We start from the raw sequence: 23,412 nt of genomic DNA, 5'->3' as shown, positions 1-23,412 counted from the left end.
CTGCCAAAGAACTTACTGGAGCACAGGGATAGGACATTTTTTAATAAATAACTGTAGAACACATGCATTGAAAGATTTATCTTGATACAATGTCAATACAAATGCTCCACAAACAGAGCACAGATACACAGCTCTGCCCTCACCACACCAAGGTTGGGCTGTTTCTCTGGGGTGGATTCCACACTGTCAAACCCCCAGGACTCCCCATGCACAGTCAGAACAAACACCTGAACACACTGGTGGAACTGCTGTCTTCTCTTAATGCCTCTAGCATTACATCTTACATCAATTTCCTGATGAGACAGCCCTTAGTTACTTGAAAATAGCAAACTCCTATACTTTAGAGCTCAGTCTTTACTTAGTCAATATTAACACAGCCATAAAAATATATAAATACTCTGATAAGGCCTTTCTTTTAAAATAATTTTTAAAAGTCTAGTTAGAAAAAAGTAGATGTTGAATGACTGCAGACAGCAGCAGCAGAAGGTTTTTAAAGAGGCTTTGCTGGAGGTGAGCAAAGGCCAAGGACTCCAGCACAGCTGCCTGGAGTCTGAGCTAGAGCAGACCTGTTCTACAGCAGAGAGACTGGGCAGGGAGAGATGGGGTTTCACCATGTCCTGCTCCCTGAAAGCAGCAACAGGAGCTCCAGGTCCCTCCTGGCACCCTGAGCCAACCTGCACCAACTGTGCCCAGACCCTCTCAGCACACCTGAGCTCACCTGACTGTGAGCCTGGGGCTGTGACACACCTGAGCTCACCTGAGCACGGTTCTAGCCCCCTGCTCACAGGCAAAGGACCACTTCACTGCACTACCAACTGCAAGAAACACGTTCACTTTATGTCACCAGTGCCCTCTTGGCTCAAGCATGTAGCCAGAGGAGCCTTGAGCCCACTGCATTTTCTTACTGCAGTTCACTCATCCTTGCTGCCCTTTCGAGAGGAACACTTGTTCAAGAGGTGCCCAACACACTGGCACCTGCTTTCCAAACATCTCAGGAGTCCTTTCCCATGCCAGAATTTGTACTTCCCTTCACTAAACAAAATCACACCCACATGGAAAACGAGCACCCTCCATCCCTGGACAATTCCTAAGCAGCTGAAAGCAGGAGACTGGGCTAAGCTCTTTCCCTGTCTAAGGTCCTGGATGCCAGGAAGTGAGACTTGCCACTGCTACATACTCATGAAAACCAGTGAGGATTTGGGGTTTTATTGTCAAGTGCCCAAAAAATTTAGTGTTTAAAGGTAATTTTTAACCCAAAATCTGCAAAATGAACATAACACTCAAGAGTACCACAGCTCTACCGTTTGGTTCACCATCAGAGTCCAAGTTTTACAACAACTGTCACCAAAGTAACATTAAAAATATAAATCATTTTCATAGAATAGAAGTGTCACCTGTAAAATTTCTACTTTGCCCTACAAAGGAGCACCGGAAGGGTTCACAATGATGTTTTATTTACTCTTTTGAAGAAAATGTTTTGTGAAGCGATCTAGTTCGTTCTCAAGGTGAATGGCTTTATTTCTGTAAAACAAACAAAAGCAAGGGATTTACTTCAGTGCCCAAACAACTCAAAAGCAGGATCAATATCAGTGTTTCATTTCTATTTGTTCTACTCACACCCCCAGCACTAAGAAAATGTAAATGCAGGTTTTTAGAAGGGGTGTGTGGGGGCAGATGTTCACCATCAGTGGGGGTGGATGCCCGAGACCAGGAGGCAGCAGCCCAGAGCCAGGGCAGCCTTTCAGCAGGTGGAAAGAACAGGAAACTACAGCTGAGGCTGCTTCCAAGTCCTTGAACCACCAACTGCTGGCAGCTCCTCCTCTGCAAGCACCTAGCACTGGCACCAACAGCACTGCACTGGATGACTCAAAACAGCACAGCTGCTCTCCTGCTCTGCTCTGGGGAGAGGGCTTTGGGGAGGTGCCACCCTCAAGTTACCGACAGGAGACTAAAATTTTGGTGAAACGCCTGTCTCCCGCACTAAAGAGAGACAAGGGTAAAGATGATCTAAGAAATCGTATTTTTGGAGGTTAGCTGATTCACTGAGGCAGCAGCATGCATTTACTTAACTTATCCAGAGCTGTTCAGGGTATCTTTGCACCTGAACTAACCTAGTTCAACTCCAGAGTAACAGCAAGCACTGATCGCTCTGAAGCCAGCAGGGCTAAGAGATGTTTGTGGCCAGTCACACCACGACTTACCTCAGCTGCTTGGAGGTGCTTTGTATGTGCTCCAGCTGATCTATTTCTTTGGAAAGCCTAGCTATTTCTTTTTCCAGGTTTTTCTCAGTAATATCCACCTGCTGACAGAGCCGAGCAAAAGTAGTGGCCATTTCCCTAAAGCGAAAACAAGTTTATAATCATGATTCACAGACGTTTACACTAAAAAAAAGTAAGAAAGAAAATCTCATGGCACTGCAGTGTGCAGAACACAGCAATCAAAACCTCCTTCTGTACGGGAGTACAGAACAGAAGAAAGCACAAGAACTGGGTACATTTTAAACTAGAAACCCTCAAACACCAAATGCAACTCAGTCTATGCCTACATCATGCCTGGCCATTTTCACAGAACATTAACAGGTCTGAGATGGGGCGCCGGCTGTGGCATGAGATGCCAGAGCAGCCTCACACCACCAAGCTCAGCACCCTGTGCCACACTCAGAGCCCTGCTCACAGGAACATGAGCCCTGTGCAGGGTGAGGAGTGCTCCAGACCCGTCCATCCCAACCTGTTCCAACACTCCTCCTCACACAAAAGGAAAACAAACCCAGTTACCAGCCTGGGCCCAGCACCCAAGCTCTCATGCAGGATACAAAGCACCCTCTCCTCTCTACTGGAGCACTGGTTTGAGCGCAGCTCTTCCACGTCCTCACAGAGCTGCTGGACACAGGGATGGATCTATTTCCTCTTTTTGTTTTCTCTTTCCAAAACTTCCCACCTGTCTCTGCCAAGTAATGTCTGGGTGACTGTCTTCGTTAGCCTCTTCTTGAAATGATGTATTTTGATTGAATTATTATTTTAGAAAATTAGGGCTGCTAATGTGCCCTCCAGCCCCCAGGGTGCAGAACACCCCTCCTATGTAGCTCAGGGAATAGTTAAAAAAGCTAGCCAATTTCATCTCCTGCAGTGCAGAAGAGCCAGGACTGGCTGCTCAGAACTTGCCCACAGCAGCCCCTGGGGCAGAAGCTCTGCTCATCCTTCCAGGGACTCCAAGGGCAGAGCAACTCAGCCTCCACTGGAATGATCTCTCATATCTCTACTGCAAAGTACTGGACAAAGAGACAACATCTTCAGAGCACCACACACAGCCACACACAGATGCAGGTATTGGCCTTTTCAGGTGGGCATTTCAAACTCTCTTCAGTGACACAGGGCTGTGCCAGTGAGGGGCCAGCCGTGTGACACTTACTGCTGCACCTGGTGGCTGCAGTTGGCGCTGGTGAGGCTGACGATCATCTGCAGCTTCTCGGTGGCGTAGTTCACAAACTGCTGCTTGAAGGCTCTCTCCTTGGCCCGAGTGGTCCAGGTCAGCCTCTCATACAGGTACAGCAGCCCATACATGCTCAGGGACAATGAGATCAGTTTCCAGCCTACGGTTTTCCAAACCTGAAAAACAACATTTTCCTTAGCTTAAAGTTGCCCTACAGAATAAAAGCTAATTCCATCCATATTTTAAAAATCATCTCCATAGCCCTTTCACTGGACTTGTTTAAGAAAATAAATGTTTTCCATATTATTACTGCAGAGCAATACAGCTACATTCACACGAGCTGGTCCCCAGTGGCACAGAGAATGTGCAGGTTACAGAAGCTTGCTGCTCTTTCATGAAGGAAGAAGCAAAGCTCCAACTAAATTCAAACTGAAGGAGGTACCATCAGATCACCATTTAATTCAGGCACTGAACACAGATTTCTGGCACAGGGAATACACCCAGCTATGCTCAGTGATTAGCCTGGTTTCTCACTATGTGGTATCCAGGGCACTGCACGTGCTCATCTGGCCCAGTGTCAAGTCCATGGCACGCTCTGTGTCACACCCCAGGCAGGACAGAGCAGCTCAGCCTCTGCCCCCCCTTCCAGCAGGAAATGTGCTACTTGCCACTCCACCAACAATGATGATGCTCATGGAGGTCCGGGATGTCAGCGAGGCTAAACTCAACACCAAAGGAACCATGAACTCATCCTGGGGCATGTTCTCAGGAGTTATGGCGGGAAGGCTGGCGGCAGACGGGGTGCTGGCTAAAGGACGAGGGATCTAGAAGATGGGAACATGGCAGCCTGAGTCAAAAGCATCAGGGAACTACACAGATGGGTTTTATTTTCATATATTCAGGTTTTGATTTACTTGAAGGAAATCCTTCAGCAGAGAATTGCACAAGGCTCCTGAGGAGCCATGGAGGCTTTGACAGCTCCTCCAACAGAGAATAAGGGTCTGTGTAGGGCTGGTTCTGACCTAAGGATCCAAATATTACAAATGGAATAGGCTACTGAAAGGGTTCAATCCAAAGGAAAACCAACTTGTGTAACAGGTGCAGAAAGTTTAAAAGAGGTTTTCAGTTCCATTCTAACCCTGAATATAATCCAATAAAAACAACCCACACCAAAAATATTTCACACTATGGATCTAGGGAAAGGTAGCAGGAAGCATGTAAATAGCACTGGCACAGAGTAAAAATAAATACATTCTCATCAAGGTAAAATTAACCAGCCCAGGCTCTGAAGGACTCACATGTAGGTTTGGATCTGCTAATCCCAGGAGTACTTTCTGAGCTTGTTTAGGACCCAAGAAACGGTTTACAAGAGAAGTCCATCCCAAAGAAAAGTGGAACATGATATCCTCTTGAAAATCTGCACAGAGGCTATGACAGTTTAGATCATAGCTAAGATCAAACTTCCTGCATGGAATTAGCAAGTGGAGCTGATCCTGAACACTAGAAGGCAACAATGGTTTCAGATTTTCTAGAAATAAGAACAAACAGTAAAGATGAGTTAACATTAGAAGAAGAGCATATTCACAAGCAGTATCTCTGCACTGCTGACCAGCTTTATCAACTCAAGAGAATCTAAACTGATCAGTTCATTATTTATTTATTTGTAAAATCAGTGGCATTTCAGCAGGATTGACCCTAACAGAGCAGGGAATTTATTGCTCTGATACAAGAAAGCAGTCATGAAAATCAACTCGCCAAGGAAGCACTACTGGAAAAAAAAGACTCAAATAAACCGAAAGATCTCTATCAGTGGTCAAAAGATAGGGATGGAGTAAGGAAAAAACCTGATTTATCCATCAGTTCCATGATGCCACATAGAAAAGGCAACATTATTACACAGAGGATAGAAAGGTTCATGTAATTTTATGATCTTGCTCTGAATCTTTTATTACCAGGAACAGACCAATAGAGATGGATGTCCAATAAAGTTACTACTAATAAAGAAAAAAAAAAAAAAAAAGGGAATGCACAAATCCTTTGTTATATGAACTGTTGCATTCTGGAGGAATCTAGGGAGAGCATTACACTGCAGGAACATTTTCTAATAATTAGTGTATTTGGTGTGTCTCTCATTGAAGCCAAATTTTAAATGGGTTTATAAAAGGATTAGATGAGTTTCCAAAGGACAGGTCCATTACAACTTACTTAAGCCATTAATCCAGATGCAGTGTACCAGCTCAGAAGTGCATAAAATGCAGAGGGATTGCTATATTTACCCTGGTTCATTATTCTTTTCCCCCAGCATCTGTTACTGGTTAGTACCAGAAACAAAGGACTGAGCTAAACACTCAGTCCTGGTGTAGCATGGCTTTTCCTTTATCCTTTATAGCATCAATGTTAAGCATTATCAGAAGGAAAATTCTTTTAAAATTGAATTTTCTTAGACTGTCTTCCTTTAAATGTGAAGTGTTACCATTCCTCCTCCCTCCTCCTACCAATCATCTCCTGCTGGGACTGGTGCATTGACTGGTTGACTTCACTGGAGCAGCGCTCAGCCAGGTTCTTTCCCAAACCGTCTTCTATATGTTTGTTCAGTTCCTGAAGTGTTACAAAGAACACAAGCTGATCAGTTTGTATTTAGCCAATCAGTTACATTATATGGAGCAGGAATAGGTTACATACTAAGCACTGTTATTTACAGTGGGAAGAAAGCATGTTTCCATGGAAATACCATGCTTTCCAACTGCACACTGGGACTGAGAACCTAACTAAAGTGACACAGGAAAGATTTCCCCAGGACTGTAAACATTAAAAGGCATAAAAGTCTGTACTTTCAAAAACCAGTGACAATGAAAAGTAATCCACTACCTACTGCCCTGCAAAGCCCTTACTGTGTCATTTGATGGCAGCCAATTCCACTGCTCTGCACAGGGACAAACCCATCCCACCAACTCCCATGGGGGCCTGCTCAGGATACTCTGTTGAGGTGAACCAGCACACATTGTCCTGAAAGTGCAGCACTCCCAGGTGATCAGCCAGGCTGAACAGCCTGAGATGAGCTCAGCTGGTTGGAGCATGGTGCTGAAGTTGTGGGTTTGATCTGAGCCATTTGTGTAAGAGGAAGAGCTAGACTCAGTGATCCTTGTGAGTCCCTTCACCCCAGAACATCCTGTGACTCCAGGGGGGAGCTATGGCAGTCAGCATCATCAGCCAAGTCTGAGCACAAGAGGCAAACACAGGTATATGTGCTTTAATTTAAAGCACTGAGTTTGAGGAGTAATTTATGAAAGTTAAAGAATCCCAAACCAGTTTTTATTAAAAGTGTTGACTATTTGCAAGCTCATTTTATTTTGGATCTATCTGATTTTAGGAGTAGTGAAAATTATTTACACAAAGTCTTATTTACTGGAAGTGAAGACTTGAAATTAGGAACCACTCTACTACTAAAAATATTTTGAAAAAAATTAATTTCTTTCCAAAAATAAAGCAGAAAATGTTTTCAACCTTTGTCAGTTTTGGGTAGAGATATGCATGTCACCAAGCAAAAATCCTGCAATGCTCAGACAAAGTCACATAAAATCTAAGCAATTTAAATTTATATTTATGAAAATATAGAAGTAGAAATTAAGGGAAAGACAAAGAGCCTGGCTTCAAACCACTCAAAAAAACTTACTGCCTTATAGAGCTTCAATACTTGAGGAGAAGGGTGAAAATCAGAATAAAATTCATCAACTAAAACTGAAAGCCGGCAAATCTCATCAGTCATGGCAGAGGAGACCTGGAAAAACACAGGAAACACCTAAAATGCTTCTGCTACCTTTTCCAGACAGAGTGAGAACAGACAACTGCATGAACTGTCCCAAGAAATCATTCAATCACTCAACAGACAGGAAAGATTGCCATTTTAAGCTTTTTTTCTTTCCTTTTTAATTGAAAAAGGATCATTCTAACATTTCAAACATATTTCCTGAGATGGGTGGGCTGCAAAAGGAGCTGCCTGAGAAAGGAGACAACACCTGGATCTGAGTTGTTCCCACTGCCTTTACTTACTTTGCTTTCGACTTCCTCGGTAACGCGTTTGATTTTTTCCTTGGTGTCTTCTGTCAAAATGTTCAGCTGATTTCTAACAAAGTCCAGCCTGTCCTTCTGATCTTCTCGCTCTTCCATGGAGTGGACTCTAACCCAGCAGAAAGGAAATCACCATCACCACCATGTATACCCCCAGGAAAGAAACAAGCTCTTAACCAGGCCTGGGCCATCCAGCTGATGGCTTCTGAGCAGCCAGGGGCAATCCCAAGTGACACTGGCTGCCCAAAGCAGAGGCTCTGCTCCAACAAGGGCTGTACATGGCAGTTCCATGTGCACAAGCATTCAAAGGCTGTGCTAAGCAAACAACTCAAAACCAGCATTTCTACTCAAAACTGTCAGCACTGCATTGTCACATAATTACAACGAGGCCTTTAATAACTCGTCTACCCTGATTTTAAAAAAGGGTAAATCTGATCAAACTGCTGCTCACAAACATCACTCAACCAGTCCTGAACAATGATGTGGGTCTGATGACCCTGCAAAGCAAAGGGAATGCGGCAGAAACCAACCTTGTCACAAGCAAGTCTCTTTAGAATTCCTTAATCACTTAAGCAAAAATTCCTGAAAACCTGGAGCAATTTCCTCTTGAAGGGCCAGCAGAAACAACAAATAGCAATTCAGACTAAGAGGCATCACCACAGACATTTTGGTTAAGTCAATTGACAGAAAGAAGCAGAATATCAGAATATTTTCAAACATTTCACAGCATGTTTTCCTGAGATCTGACAACGTGAGACAAATTAGTATGTAAACAGGCAGTCTGTAAAAACTGAGATATTCAGGGGGATGAGTGTGTTTGACAGCACAGTGAAGTCTGTTGAAACACAAAGACACATTATTGACAGGCAGGAAGGAGATGGATGGGAAGGATTAATCGTGACAGCAAGTTCACTGTGTACAAGAGACACAAGATGGCAACAAAAGTGAGGAAAAACTGTACACATATGCAAACCTCAAAGGATACATGAAGCTACCAGACAGAACAGATGAGCTGCTATCATTAGCACTAAAGGATTACATGAGTGAAAAGAGAATAAGGATATTTAAGGATGCAATCTGGAAAAGGCCAGAGGCCAAGCCTCTGTTAGCTTGGGCTCATCTCATTCCTTACAGTATTCTAATCACTTGCAAATTAAAGCATCTACATCCTTCCATTTTTCTTCTTCACTGTAACTGTTAATGAAAGTACAGCAGGCCCAAACATCATCTCTGAAATGCTGGATATCACTAGAAAAACTTAGTATTTTAAATATTTCTAAAAAAAAGGTTTGAAAACACCCAGATTGCAACTCAAGAACACCAGAGTAAACCAAGATCCCTGTACAGAAATCACAGACCAAGAACAGAACTGAGTGGGCAAGTGAACAATGGTAAGACTGACATATTGACATACCAGGGAAATTGTCTGTTTCTTACCAAGCAGAAAAAGTGGATTTTCAAGTCCATAAAAGTGGATTTTCAAGTCCATATAAGTGGATTTTCAAGCCCAAGAAAATCACCAGCCCAGAAATGGCTCCTCAGATGATCTGGACAAACCAAATCCAACCAGCCCTCCACCCCACCTACCTTTTCTCTGCTGCTGCAACGTTTATGGTGTCCATAATGTTTTTCACAGTATCTATTATCTGTTTAGCTCTGATAGTGTGCTGTTCAAACTTGGTTTTCACGGCTGACTGCGAGATACACTCCTGCGAGGGGCCCAAGCCACAACACATTACTGCAATTCCATGCCAACACCATCAGGAATTTCACTGTCAGAAAGCACATGCTGCCAATTTTACCATGAACTTAAACCAGTGGGAAGTAAAAAGGGAGAAAGTATAAAGAAATTAAAAGACAACAGAAACTGAAATCTCAAAGGAGTCTGGAGCAGCAAATCTGCCTTCATGTCCATTCACAGTAATGTGCATAGGTTTTCATTCTTTTAAAATAAATTAATGTAAAAAAAAACAAAACCAAAAAACAAACTCAGATGAATACATAAGATAAACCTATCTCCTCAGGAAATTTTTGAAACCATCTATCTGGAATTACAAATGTCAAATATAAATGCTAGCAATATGGCCTGGCTTGAGTTTTATTTGTTGCTCTACACAGTCTTACTTTCAAGAGGCAATTTTGTCAATAGAATTTGACATTTTCATGTCAATACTGACCATCCAGGAACAAAATATACAATTAGAAATAAGAAACAAGGGTTTTCTCATGGGATAAACAAAAGTTAAGTAGTCCTTAAAATATCAGTTTGCTTGCATATTATTGAAGTGTTAAATGAGTAAGTAGAAAATGCTCTAACAACACAATTTCTAATCAATCTTCAACACTTAATAGCAATTCAGAAATACAGGACAGTGACTGAAGAACTCTTGTGTTTGAGGGGAAGAAAGCAAGCAGCTGACTTCCTTAAACCAGATCAATGGGATTTGTAAATTGTTCTCCATCTGTGGATTCACCTTTCATGGCACAGGTTTGGATTGTTTTTAGAAGACTTGCCTATGACCTTAGCATATGCTGTAATTACAAATCTCAGCTATCTAAAAATAATAGATGAAAACGAAATAAACAAAATGGGTAAAACAGTCCCTGTTCCTCGACGAAGCAGATCTAGAAATCAGCAATGAAAGGCCAGAGTTTCTTAAATATCAGCACATTGTAAGAGCTAGACTAGGCACAGAGCAGAGTCTTCCCAACATTAGTATGTGGTAGATAAAAGGATGACAATCACTCACAACACAATCAGAAAATCCAAGTTAGAGCACTAGGAGAAACACAAAGGTTAGTTAAACAACGGGGAAAGACAGGAGAGGGACAGCAGCAGTTTTGCTGTTAGTCTGTACATAAGTATTTAGTGAAACCAAGGTGAAGTGCTTCACCAGCCTAACCAAAACCAGTTACCTTGCAGCCCAGTGCCAGGATCACAGGACAGTCGTTAGTGCCCAGCGTGTTCCGTATTCCATCCCGGGCAGAGCTGGGAAGGGCTCTGCAGCAGCTGCCTCATTCCTGCCCTGCCAGCCAGGAGTACTCTTCCACCCTGCCTCCCTCCTCCACTGCTTCCCACACCACTTCTGCTGCCAGCACTTCTGAGAAACTTGAGAAGCACCCCAGCCTAAGGCATGGTGGGGCTGGTTTTATGTAGGATATCCTCTAGGCACTACTGCACACAGTGCAGGGCCCAAGCATTTCTTTGCTGTTTTAATAAGGCATTCTGTGTACCTCAGTATAAAATTTCAGGAAATACACTGACCACTTTCTATTATTCCCCAATATAAAAATCCAGCACTGATCCAAGAATTTAATGCTTTTAAGACTGCCTCTCTCCTTTCCTTTGCTGCAATGCAGCTGACATAGTAGCATCACATTTTAAAGCTACTACATGAATCTCTGAAATTTTTATTTCCCCACTGCTTACAAATGCTTCTAGTAGTGCCTGCACCATTTTTTTAGCAATTTCAACCACCCTGAGCTTTGCAGACAAGTATGTTTCATCAAGTTATAGAATGATTTTTGCCCTCACACAGAAGTCTACATAAATCTTACAAGCCTTTCTAAATTAGTCCAAGTTTTTCTCATATCACAACGAACTAGCACTGGTGGGTTGTTTCTAGATTTTTTTTTTTAGAAGATTCTATCTACACTGAGCTCATATCAGTCCTGGAATGAACAGGCTTTCCCACCAGGGAACTGATACTAAAATCAGGAATGTGGAAGTACTGGATAAGTAACAGTTCCTCTTCTCAGCCCATACGGAGAAGAGGGAAAAGCTGTCCAATTTTAGTGATGACAAAAGCAGGGTGAGAGAATCCAGGAGGAGCAAACCCAGCAGATACAGCCAGGGGGAACAAGGCACATGTGGACTGGTCTGTGAGGTGACAGATTACTGAGAGATGTGAGCTGGACAGAAAAGTGAGAGATGTTTGGGAAGTCTGAGGAGGGCACCTGCACAGGACAAGGAGCTAAAGGCAAGACAGACTGAGGGAGAGGAGAAGTCAGTGTTTGATGAGGGCAGACAGAAGCATCTGTGCTCTCATCCCTTCCTTTTCACACCCTGGAATGTAACCCCAAATGCTGGGACTTGCAGTTCCTCTGTCAGAAAACAGAGTAAATGCAAAGTGCTTCAGGCAGAAGTGCTTAGGCTGTACTCAGGGCTGCACAGCATCTGAGTTTGGTCTGGCAGTGCACAAGGCATGGTATCAGTGAGGATTTCACACAAAGTTCTCCCTGCAGTCTGAGATTCCTCGTGAATACAGAGCTCAGAGCTGGCAGGCAGAACTGATGACAACAGTATGCTGATGTCAGCTACTTTATCTGGTAGTAGCTCAGGTAATTTGAGTATTTAGCTCAGGTAATTTGAGTATTAGGTCTGAAAACTCCAGACCTGGTAAACCATTTCAGTTTCAGCCTTGCTTTAAAAGCATATAAACTGCCACTGTAACTTAGAAAACTGCCACAAAACCTCAACGTAAAGAGGCTGCAAGAGCAAGCACTCAAACTTGAAATTGCTTTGGCAATCTTAATTCAGCACAGTTGTCATTCTCTAATTTATGGGATCACACCCCTATTCAAAGCCATTAATAATGATTTTAGGACGAAACACAGCTGAGCAGGGAAAAACACTACAGAATCAACTCTCACTGCTGGAGTCAGGTGTGCAGCAAATGCAACACACTGGGAAAAAAGAAAAAAAGTTGATTTAAGGCCACGCAGTTCTGTCACAGAGCTGCTCCTTTCCCAGCCTCTGCCACAGAAATTTGTCATGGTTGTGAACTTGTGACAGATCCTTCTCATTGTGGTGGCAAACTTTAGTCTGTGACGTCTGATTTACAGATGTGCTGAGCACTCACAGCATCACATCATTCAGTAAGTCATCATCCATCTTCATACTGAAATATTCTAAGTGCTTAATAATATTCTAATATTCCAATATTCTAATAATATTCTAATATTCTAAGTGTTGAGTGCTTAACTCTAATTATAAGAGATTTTGTCAAAAAAGCTTTGGGTACAGCAGATGGCAAAATACAATAAAGAACAAGAACTGATTTAGAAGCGTGGCTTCCACTTTTTTCCTGCTGGCTCAAAGTTTCCTGCTATGGCTCTGAGGACAAAAATTGCAAAAAACATGCATGTTTGACTACAGCTAGTGACACAAGAAATGTCATGTCTCATGGAGCCAGGCCCTGCCAGTACCCTGAACCCATCATTTCAACACTTCAGTCACCTATCAGAAGAGTGTGGATAAGGATTAAATTTAGTCTGACATTTTCTTGCTGACACAAGACCAAATCAAGCTATTATTTTAAAGCCATTCTCATATACACACATCATTATATAATTCAGTTCTGCTAAGGTTAAATGGGTTTGTTGTAATGCAAGAACAAAGACTTTTCAGAGGCAGTTATATATTTTTTTTTAAATACTCATATACAAAACCACTGAGGGATACCCAAGAGACTTCCTTAAGATATCCAAGAATGGCTTTAGTTAATTAAAGTTACCAAATTTAGCAAGTAAAATGGATCCTATCACAAAGAAACCACTCAACTGTCTAGCCAGTCCCACTTCTGAAGAAACTGTGAACTCCAACTATGAATATGGTTAAGGGTGGAAGGTGGAAGGGTGGATTCTGTACAGCACAAGGATGCAAGGAGAGTGTTAATGCTCAGAGCAACAGAGCTAAGAGGCACATAATGGTGATAAATTCAAAACTCTGGCTTTAGATATGAGAGTAAAGTTTTAGATTTACATTGCTGACACTGAATTTCTTACTGCAAACATTCACCAGCATGTGGCTGTAAGTGATACACACGTTTCAAGACCATAATGTCTTCTTACATAGACTATATTGGTCTTGAGATCTCAGAACATGAGCTAAGAGTTTTGGTTCCTGACCTCACTGATATAATTCTCCTTTCCAACAACTACCTGCTACTCAAGGTGAGAAGGTATGAACAAAACCCACAGAAAAGGCAAAGCAGATGGTTTAAATACCTCCACTTGCTATTATGGGTAATGCTCAGAATAATTAAGCTAAGCATAAGAAAAAGCTACCTTTACAACAAAAAATCAGCAATTTAAAAAGCCCATCATAAATACCTCAAATATCTGCTCAAAATGCTGAAATTCTTGGAATCTTGTTTGAAATCCTTCAGCAAGTGCTCCACCTGTGAAACAACAGACTATAAGGGAAACCGCAGTACCTCACAGCAGGGACTGCACCTTAAATATATTCATCAGGTTTTACAGTGTTTTTCTGTATTTGAGGAAAAGCAGGAGCTGCTACACACCACTCTCTGGCATTCCTTGAGCCTTTTGTCTCCTGGCACTCAGAACTTCTTTTGCTGAAACAAAAAAGATGCGATTCCTTGCTTCTACAGGATCAATAACTTTGAGCTCATCGACCAGGAACGTCAGACAGCGCTCCATGTGCTGCCTACGCACCTACAGAAAAGGTAAAAAGCTCATGAAAAAAGGCAAAAACTGAGCTGTCAGCACATCACAACATCAGAGTCAGAAACAGATGCTGAACACCCTCTGAGAGCAGGTGCCTGCCAACCCTACAGAAGCAGCAGCTGCTTTTACTCCTTTAAACAGACCTGGACACAACAATACTTCCTTCTACAACTGTATTTACGTAAGTCCAAGATCTCAGCCACTAACTGGGGTAAATCCCTCATTCCCCATACATGGAGAAATAATTCTCACTGCAAGCTGGCTGCTGTCGGCAAGATCTGAAGATCCAAACTGCTTCCAGCTAACACTGCACTTTCTCAGCTACTCTATGAAGGTATAAATGTCTAAACTGTGCCCTCAGGCTGCACTATCACTGCAGAAACAAAAGGTAATACAAGCAAGATTAAAAAACAAACTTAACAGTGGAGGAAAGATGTTCTAAAGAAGTCTCCCATTTTATTAATTGTCTGCATATACTGCCATTTGAATTGCAAGTTACTTTTTGGTTTGAATGAGGAATAGGTTATTTCCATTTTCTGACTATGTAACTTAGCCTTTCATTAGTAAGACAGAGCTGATGTTTCCATATTAATGCATATTAATTAACTGTCAACCCAGGTAAGAGCCATCAGTTTACTCACATCTTCCATGTATTCTGGTTCTGATGCAGAAGCATCCCATCTGTTATTGAGGATGAAGATGTTTGGCTTGGAAAGTCGTTCGTTCACTTTATGGAAAAAGTGTTTCTCCTAAGAATTAAAGCACAAACAGAAAATTTCCCAGACATCCAAACCAGAGTCATGCATTCTTCTGTAACAGATTCTGAAGTTTATCCAGCTGTTTAGAAGTTTATTATAAAGAATTCATCAGTATAAAAACCCACAGATATTCAGCACACAACAGGCTTAGGGTACTTCAAAAGTCATCAAATGTCTTAAAACTGATGCCAGTGCTAGTCAAAGACATGCAACTTTCTCTAAGAATTGGTAAAAATACAAACTAAGAAAACTTCCAAAAAATAGTTCAAAAACACTGATGCCTGACTAAAACAATGAAGTCTCCCTTACCTGAACTACCAAGATGCTCCTGCTAACCCTTGTCAAATCTGGTTCTCTATCCAGATAATACATCATCTAACTATTCCTCAGCTAGGCAACATCAGCTTGAGCTACAGAGAAATTACATTTCCTGCATGAGGACATATGGTTGAGACACAGAAAAAAAAGGCACTGATGAATGTCTTAATTTAACAAAATTAAGTGTATTTAGGTCTCTTGGCTGCATCTACCACCCATTATTGCTGTTAACAGTCATGATGGGTAAGCCGTGATGGAGTGAGTCCCCACTCAGCAAAGCTGAAACAGAAGAGATCTCTGTGCTGCCATAAACTTCTCCAGACTGCAGCAGGACACCACAACATATCCTGGACACAGCACTGGAGACCCATTATTCTCCATCAGCTGGGAATAAACAATCCAGATCACTACTGCACCTGCAGAAATCAGAACTCTGTCTGAGGAGAATTTATGAGGGAACAGTAGAAGAATCACGTTTTCACCAGAAAAAATCTCTGGCAGTGTGGCAGAATAATGCCCAGTACTCTCAAACCTGTTATGATAAGAGGCAAAAACAACGCTTAAGGAGGATGAGAACTTTTTACTTGTCAAAAGCTTTATCTGCAGGACAACTTATCTATATAGCAGTGAGATATTCACTGAGATAAATTTTCTTTTTCCTTTAATTAAAAGACCTCAGCAACTGTGTTATACAAATAATGTAAAACAATTTACAGGTTTTGTCCATACTAGAAGTCTAGAAGTGTCACTCATGTGAACAGCAGAGAAAATATGGCCACAGTGGTGCCAAATCCTTTGTCTGGAATGTTTTAAGAATTTTCTTTTTCGTCTAAATTACATCTCTTGTATTTGACTTTGTGGACTCAGCTCAGAAGATGGAGTGCAATGTTTTTAAACCTGCATTCTTCTCAGACTTACTAAACTATTCTAATTTGCTAGAATGCAAAGAAATACTGTCTTTGCACACTCAGTTCTTTATTGTACTAAAAATTGTCTCAACAGTTAGAAAGTTCAGACCTTTCAGGTCAGAACCATGCTCAGAACAACCAGAGCATACTATCTGTCTGCAGTAGGCTTGATAAAAATCACCAGGAATTTTCTCAGTAGGATTACTCTGCATTCTTGCAGTCACACTTGCAATAACTTAAAAACCTTTTATTGTCAGCACCCACAATACTCAGTTTAGCCAAAACTGGAGATCACTACAAAATTACACCAAATTTCTGGTCTTGTATTTTGATTATTGCAACAGCTGCTCTGGCCACCTTAAATGTTCCCCTCCTCTTACAAGTCCTACAATATTTAGGCTGCAATGCTCAGAGAACTCTTCTCTCTCCTGAAACAAGGTGTTATAGAACAATGACAATTAAAATATCTTCAGCCCTCCACACTGCACAGAACCCTTGTTGCTAACACCTTCAGAAGAAACACAGCCTACAGAAGGGAACCTGCAGCACTCATCCTCAACAAGGTGTGTCAAGGGAATTCACCCTCTCCTGAGAGAGGAACAAGACAGGAACTCAACTCCTTTCACCTAGTTTGTGTATTTTACTGAATTTATGGAGTATTTTTGGATATGAAACACTCCTTAATTTCTTTGATAATACAAGTGTCTTCAGTCCAAAAGTGCCTTCTTTTGTTGGTAACAAATACCAACAAATTGCAAGGCAAGACAAGCGCTCCATCATCCATTTATCAAAACCACAACTGAACAGGAAAGGACAATCATGACACCCAAGGCATAGAAAGCCAAGGCAGCTGGAAATTTAAATCTTGTTCTCTGTTTCCTAGTGAGGGATATACATTTATTTCTTGCCTCCCACCCCCAAGTCCTATTCACAAGACCTAAGTGCAGTGATTCACCTTCTGTAAAGGTCTCAGCTATTCTGGTTATGGAACTGCTGAATATTTAAATGAAGAAGGAATATAAAATCATTGCACATCATACCGTGTTCATGAGAGTTGATTCAGAATTGGCAACCAAGACAAACACATCAGCATCTAAGCAGAACTTGTCAATCCAGCTGTCCAGTTCTGTAGTGACATCTGTGCCAGGACTATCAAGAACAAAAAACACAAACTTTTATTTACACAGCAAAGAAGTAGTTTATTTTTATAAACTACTAAAAATAGACTGGAGATGCCTAAGGGCCTTGCAAGAATTACAGCGGTTTGTATCTTGAGGCTCAAACTTGAGGTAACCACTGCACAAGCCAATTACCATCTCAAATTTATCAGTCACTTGATCATTAGACTACCTACTCATTCCAAAATGCAATTTCTGATTAGTAAGTATGCACACATAATTAACTGCCAAGTGAAGTGACGGGCAGTCCATCAGAAACTCAGACAGCCTCACACAATGGTTCCCCTCCTCAGATCCTAATTTGAATCAGAAGAGACAGTAGTTCTTAAAATATTTTTTTCATTAATAAAATCCAAGTTTAAAGCAATATGCTATGAAAGCTGTGCATAGATTTAAAAAGAAACCAAAATGAAATTAAAACTATAATGCTATCCATTAAAAAAAAAATTAAGTGAAACAGGAGCATTAAGTCATGTTTGCAACACCTAAATTATTGTGGTTCAAATTTTCTCAAATATTTAACAGTAAAAGGATGATCTGCTCTTTTCAAGTACCTGCTCTCTCAGAATATATACTCTTCTCTTTAGCAACAGAGACTGTACAGATCCAAGATCAGGCACCCAAAGAAATAACAACAAACTCCCAGTGACTTCGAAGTACAAGACAGAGATGGAACAAAAACCACTGCAATTTATTAGAACACTCTGAGTGTGCTGTTTTCTTGAAGAAATCATAATTAAAAATTCACTGACACCTGTGTGAATTACTCTCAAATTCAGTATTTATTGATTTACACATCACATACAGAACACCTGAACGTTTGAAAAGCTACTGTAGGTTATAATGCAGTGGCCAGAAATAAGGGCATTTGGCACGGACAAAACAACCACCTCCAGAATTCTTTAAACACATCAACTCACAGGAAATGCCAGCCCAACGCAGGGCACACTCAGCTGACACAGTCACAACTACATTTTGAGGTCACACATTACTTTGGCACTCTAACTCTTATCAAAAGCTTTTAAAAAAGAAGTCCACATTGTTTATACTTCACATGATCTGTCTGAAGCATTTCAAGAAAGGAAATGGGCAAAAGGTTGTTGCTGCAACAACCCTATTCACACTTCCATACTGCTTGTTTCAAAGGTAGAGTATCCTCAGCCAAAGGCTATTCCCTTTTTCAGCTCAGTCACAAGACACCCATCTGTTCCAACTGCTACAAGGGCAGAATCAGGAGGGTGATGACAAGCAGTACATACAAAAGAACAAACTCTGTCCTTTCGAACAAAAAAGCCTTTCAAGAATTTTGAATCTAAACCAATCCCTTTTCTAAACATTGTAATGGCTAACATCCTTAAGAAAGTATTTACTAAAACAGAAGAGATACCTGTCCACTATAACCAAATCATCTCTCAGCAGGGCACACTTTGACTTGGGCCAAAAGACATGGACGAGACAGCCAGCCTTCAAATCTTTATCCATGTGAAGTGCGTGAGCCAGCTGATTGACTGTCTAGAGAGAGCATCAAAGAGAAGACAAACATGAATATGCACCTCAAACAAGTCTGTAAACCAGACTAATTCAGCTCTCAAGCAAACTTGGACAGGATCTATCTTGAAGAGGGTAACAGAGTTCATACTTTGTTCTGGTGAATAGTTGTGATTTTTTTTCTTTAAGCTCTTCAACTCACCAGCATCTAAAGAACAAGTTGTGCCTTGAAACTCAGACAAGAGTTTCTTTTGAGCCACAAATGCCCCTACAGGGCTGGACTGTGTGCTACTGAGCATCACCATGAATTTGCCTCAGGTTTAACAAATCAGCGTACGCAGTTCACACCATCAGTCCAAATGAAGGGCACATTCCAAATCCTTAATCAGTAACAGGACTTACTGAGTCCTATAAAAATAAATCACTCAACACATGCTATGCTACAATGAGACACATGTTAGCTGTATCTCTAGAACAGCCAAGAAAACTGTGGAGCAGAGCACTTTCATTAGTTTGCTCTTCCCTCCTAAATAAGAACTTAAAAATGCAGAATGAGTGAGCCTTATACTTTTGTTAGACTTGAAACTGTTGTTAAAGAGACCCTGTGAGAGTCAGTTCCTGTGAAAATTGGCATGAAATCATCCAAGAAATGTACCTTGACACTCTTCTTTTCATCTGATCCTTCTGTCATAAGATAAGCCTTATCTCCATCAGTCCCTTCCACACTGAGGAAGCAGTTTGTTGTATGGCCAATCCCACTGGGAAGTACCTTGTCCCACAGCATGGCATTAATGACTGAACTTTTCCCACTGCTTGTTCTAGAGGGATAGAAAACAAAAGTACTTTGAGCAGAGCACAGCAGCATCAAACACACCTTTGTGCTGAACTGAATGCACCCCCACTGGAGGGCACCAGCCCCACAGAGCACAAGCTGGTTTGGGAACACAGCTCCAGCCAGGAGTGGGGAGTGCTCATTCACAGGAACTGGTCACCAGCTGCATGTTCTGCAACTTGAAGTCCTCAGCAGTGTCCTACTTTGCACTAACCCTCTACCCCTCACCCATAAATATCTGAGGTTTAACTATTACACAACAGCATGAAGTTACATAGATTGTAACTAGTTTTTGAGCTACTTCCAGAAAAAGTTCAGTGCTCACTGTACAACAGTTCACGAATTTATTCAAAATGCCAGAGGGAGAGTTGAGCTGTCTTTGTCCTGCTCAGAACTTTTTCCCTTTGCAAAAGGGAAACTTTTATCACACTCTTATACAGCTTATATTCATATTCTTATACAGCTTATACTCAGCTTTTAACTTTTTGAAATATCAAGGCTGAGATATAATAAATTTCTTTATTCCAGAACTTTTTATAGCTTTTCTTTAAATAACTAAACTACTTTTAGCAAAATGAAGGCAAGACCACCATTGCACATCTCTTCCAATACTACTGCAGAATTTTTAGAACCATGAAGATTCACACTCCAAAAACATGTAACCACATGTTTAAATGTAAGCACAGAAAAATCAATTCCCAGAAGCAAAGCGGACTAGCAGACCACACCGTTACTGCTATCCTTAAAATCATCACACAGACCTATCAGACTGATGTTACAACCAACCAGGCAACCATCTCTGTTTCTCTTCAGCTGCTTATAGATAGAAGCATGAACAGCTTCAAGTTCAGTTCTTCAGCACTTCTGATCAAATAAAAAAAAAAAAGGCCTAAGGAACAGTCCAGAACAAAAAAAAACCCACTACCTTAAAAAAACCCAAAAGCCTTTCTGGAGAACAGAACAACCTCTGACCTTACCAAGTTAAAAAAAAGTGAAATTAAGTACTAGTAATTTCGTTCATTACCTGCCAAAAAAAGCCACTTTCATGTGTCTCCGTGAAAGCACCTCTCCAATGACTGCCAACTTGTTTTTATATGCTTGTATTTTTGCTAGTTCATCTTCAGTTGCTATATGATCAAGCTCTGGGTTCTTGTACGTGGCTACACACAGAAAGGAAAAACATAAAAGCAATCACACACAGAGAATGTGTTCTGTGATACAAGGTGTAAGCAATCAGTACTTAACATGCCAACTGCAATTTTAATTACAGTGGTTAAACAAAACAAGAAAAACCTCACTATAGCCACTGATACCAGCCCTTATCATTTGACAGCTCTGCCACAAGCACTGGTGAAATCACAACACAAATCACTTCAGATCAATCACCAACCCAACCTCTGATCCACTAACCCAGTGAACACAGCCCGATGGGCTCACATGCCCAGTTCCTTGGGACACCTGCTTCCTTCAGAAAGGAAAGCCAGGATCTCCCATGGATGCACCAGCTAAGCTGGGCTGCCTCCCCCGCAGAGCTCACCGGGATGGTGAGCAACCAGCTCTGTGTGGCCACGCTGCTAAAACCTCTGAGGGTGTGACCAGTGGCTCCCTGCATTGCATCACTGCACCTTTCTGCTGAAAAATGGGAGAACCTGTTTGTCCCTCCTTCGGTGCAAAACAAACTGCCACAGAACTACAAGGCCAGAATGGTTAAGCTTTCACCTCATGGAAAAGAGACCAGACTGCCAATCCAAGTGAGTTAATCAGCTTTTCAGGTATGTAGGAATGCCAGGCATTCCTTCCAGCACAAGATGAAAAAAAACCCAGCGTCAAATGAAATATGGGACTATTTCTGAAGGTGCAGGTTTATACAAAGAGCACAGTAACAGATAACATAAGGTACATTATGCTGCAGTAAAACATACTCAGAACAAAGGACAAGGCCCTCGTGTTTAAGGAGAAAGCTCACCTTCCACAAACGCTGCTCCCTCAGTGACATACTCCAGCAGCTGGTCGAAGATGGCAGTGATGGTCTTTTTGGCCAGCACAAAGTGCTTCAGTGGAGAGACAGAGGCTTCTGCCATGCTGCAGCTGCAAGGAAAGGTGCATCAAGTGACCAAACACTCAGTACACCCAGCTAATTAAAACTTATACACTGCTCACACAGCCATTAAGAAACAAAACAGAACAAAACAAAAAAGCCTGAAGCCCCAAATCAAAGCTCTAGACTCCAAAGGGCAGTAAGCTCAGTTTGATCTGTTTACTCTCCTCTCCTCACCACAAGCGCCAAGAGCAGCTGGCGAAACTCGGGGACAGGTTCGAACTGATCGGCTGCTATCTGTCCCGGAAACACGAGGCTTTCCCCTCGCCACACACAGCTCCCGCCTCCCCTCGCCCGTGGGTCAGCGCTGTCCCGCCGGCCAGCGAGGAGGGGCCCCGCTCCTTCCCGGAGCCCCGGCTCCCTCAGGCCGAGGGGCAGCGGCGGCCCCAGTCCCTCATGGTGCTCCCTCTCGGAACCTCGGCTCAGCCCCGGTGCCGCACAGAGCTCTGGCTCGGCCCCGGTTCCGCAAAGAGTTGTGGCTCGGTCCCGGTCCCGCACAGAGCTCTGGCTCGGCCCTGGTCCCGCATGGAGCCCGGGCTCGGCCCCGGTCCCTCACGAAACCCCCGCTCGTCACGGTCTCTCACGGAGCCCTGGCATAGCCCCGGTCCCTCCCTGAGCCCCCGCTCCCCCCTAGTCTCTCACGGACCTCCCGGTCCCGGCCCCTGTCCCTCACGGAGCCCCGCTGGCCCCGGCCGTGCCCGTCACCGCCGCCGCCGGGACGGGGGGGCGTCACTTCCCTTTCCTCCTCCTATGACCCCCGCGCCGGCACCGCCATGTTCAGTGCGGGCTGAGGGCGGCCGCCGCCATCTTGAGCGCGGGCAGTTCGTGAAATGGAGCCGGGCAGAGGCCGGGGGCAGAGGCCGCGATCAGCCCTCAGGGCTCACCCTCAGCTCCGCGGTCTGGACAAAGTCCCCAAGGGCCAAGGCCGCGGGCCTTCAGGAGTTAAAGAGACCGGTACCTCATGCGTTTGGTACGGGAGCAATAGGAAACGAGAACCAAAATGAAAATCGGCGACAACAGCATTCTAGAGGACACGATATTTGAGGATTACTAATCCGCTGTATTTCAAGATTTTGCAACAATTTGTGGGATGTAAACTTTGAAGTCAACAGTCTTTCACATGAAAAAGGTCTTTTGCTCAATAAGAAATATGATCTAGGAATCTGACACACAGAGATTTGTTATGGTTGGAAAATACCCCTAAAATCGAGTCACACATTGAAACAAAGGGTTCAAAAGTCTGAAAAGCAAAGAATCAAATACAGGTCTCTCACAAACACAAAACACTACCAAAACCAATGTCATGATTTTGCATAGCTTCTGCTTGCAATGCTGTTCCTGAAACAGCTGAACCTTGCAGGTACCAGTGAACAACCAGAATTTGATACTTACTGCCTTGGAGAAAAATAATAAATACTGGCACAGTCCTGGTCCCTAGAGTTTATTTCTGCCTCTCCGGACTGAGACGAGCTGCTCAGGCTCCAGGGTGACAGATCTGTGGCCGTACCAGAGCAGCTGCGCTCAGCTCAGGGCACTCACCTCCACTTCACCCAAATAACCCAAATGTCGTCCCTGTCCTTGGCATGCTCAGCCATGCCCTTCAGCCCTCCAGATTCCAGGCACACTCATTACCTATTTTTCCTACTACTTAGTAACTTTCTTGCTTTAACATGCAGATCATGTGGAAGCCAGCAGTGTACTTGTTTTCCCTTTTAAAATGAGACATGCTACTGCCGTACACTTCCCTTTACTCCCTGACAGAGATTAAAAAGAAAATATTAACATTAGTCCCTCATTTATAAAATCCAACCTAAAATAACCTTGGATACATTTCCTGTTTAGACGCTGCATTTTAGTTTGGAAT

At 42.6% G+C, this 23,412-nt stretch overlaps 1 protein-coding gene across 3 annotated transcripts; it reads right to left on the bottom strand.

The window, feature by feature from the left end:
* Positions 1-21: 21 nt before the first annotated feature.
* On the bottom strand, positions 22-23,340 carry MFN1 (mitofusin 1). 3 transcript variants are annotated; one of them, XR_005952783.1, is made up of 19 exons: positions 22,941-23,340; positions 21,417-21,538; positions 20,475-20,610; positions 19,274-19,436; positions 18,518-18,642; positions 16,993-17,101; positions 14,610-14,717; positions 13,803-13,956; positions 13,612-13,679; positions 9,085-9,206; positions 7,480-7,606; positions 7,103-7,207; positions 5,925-6,027; positions 4,728-4,957; positions 4,098-4,253; positions 3,409-3,605; positions 2,202-2,336; positions 758-1,521; positions 22-718 (listed from the first exon to the last, which is right to left on the bottom strand). XR_005952783.1 is itself a non-coding variant. In XM_041405696.1 (18 exons), exons 2-18 carry the CDS (start codon positions 21,529-21,531, stop codon positions 1,452-1,454), a joined length of 2,223 nt encoding a protein of 740 aa, XP_041261630.1. In that variant the 5' UTR covers positions 21,532-21,538; positions 22,195-22,352; the 3' UTR covers positions 22-1,451. The 3 variants fall into 3 exon arrangements, 1 of the variants encoding a protein (XP_041261630.1); XR_005952782.1 differs by lacking the exon at positions 22,941-23,340 and adding an exon at positions 22,195-22,352; XM_041405696.1 differs by lacking the exon at positions 22,941-23,340 and adding an exon at positions 22,195-22,352 and having other exon boundaries at positions 22-1,521.
* Positions 23,341-23,412: the final 72 nt, after the last annotated feature.

Source organism: Onychostruthus taczanowskii, unplaced genomic scaffold (assembly GCF_017590055.1).
Source record: "Onychostruthus taczanowskii isolate IOZ18803 unplaced genomic scaffold, ASM1759005v1 scaffold24, whole genome shotgun sequence".
Classification (NCBI taxonomy): Eukaryota; Metazoa; Chordata; class Aves; order Passeriformes; family Passeridae; genus Onychostruthus; species Onychostruthus taczanowskii.
The sequence above is the reverse complement of the archived record's forward strand: the minus strand, read 5'-3'. Positions and strand labels throughout refer to the sequence as shown.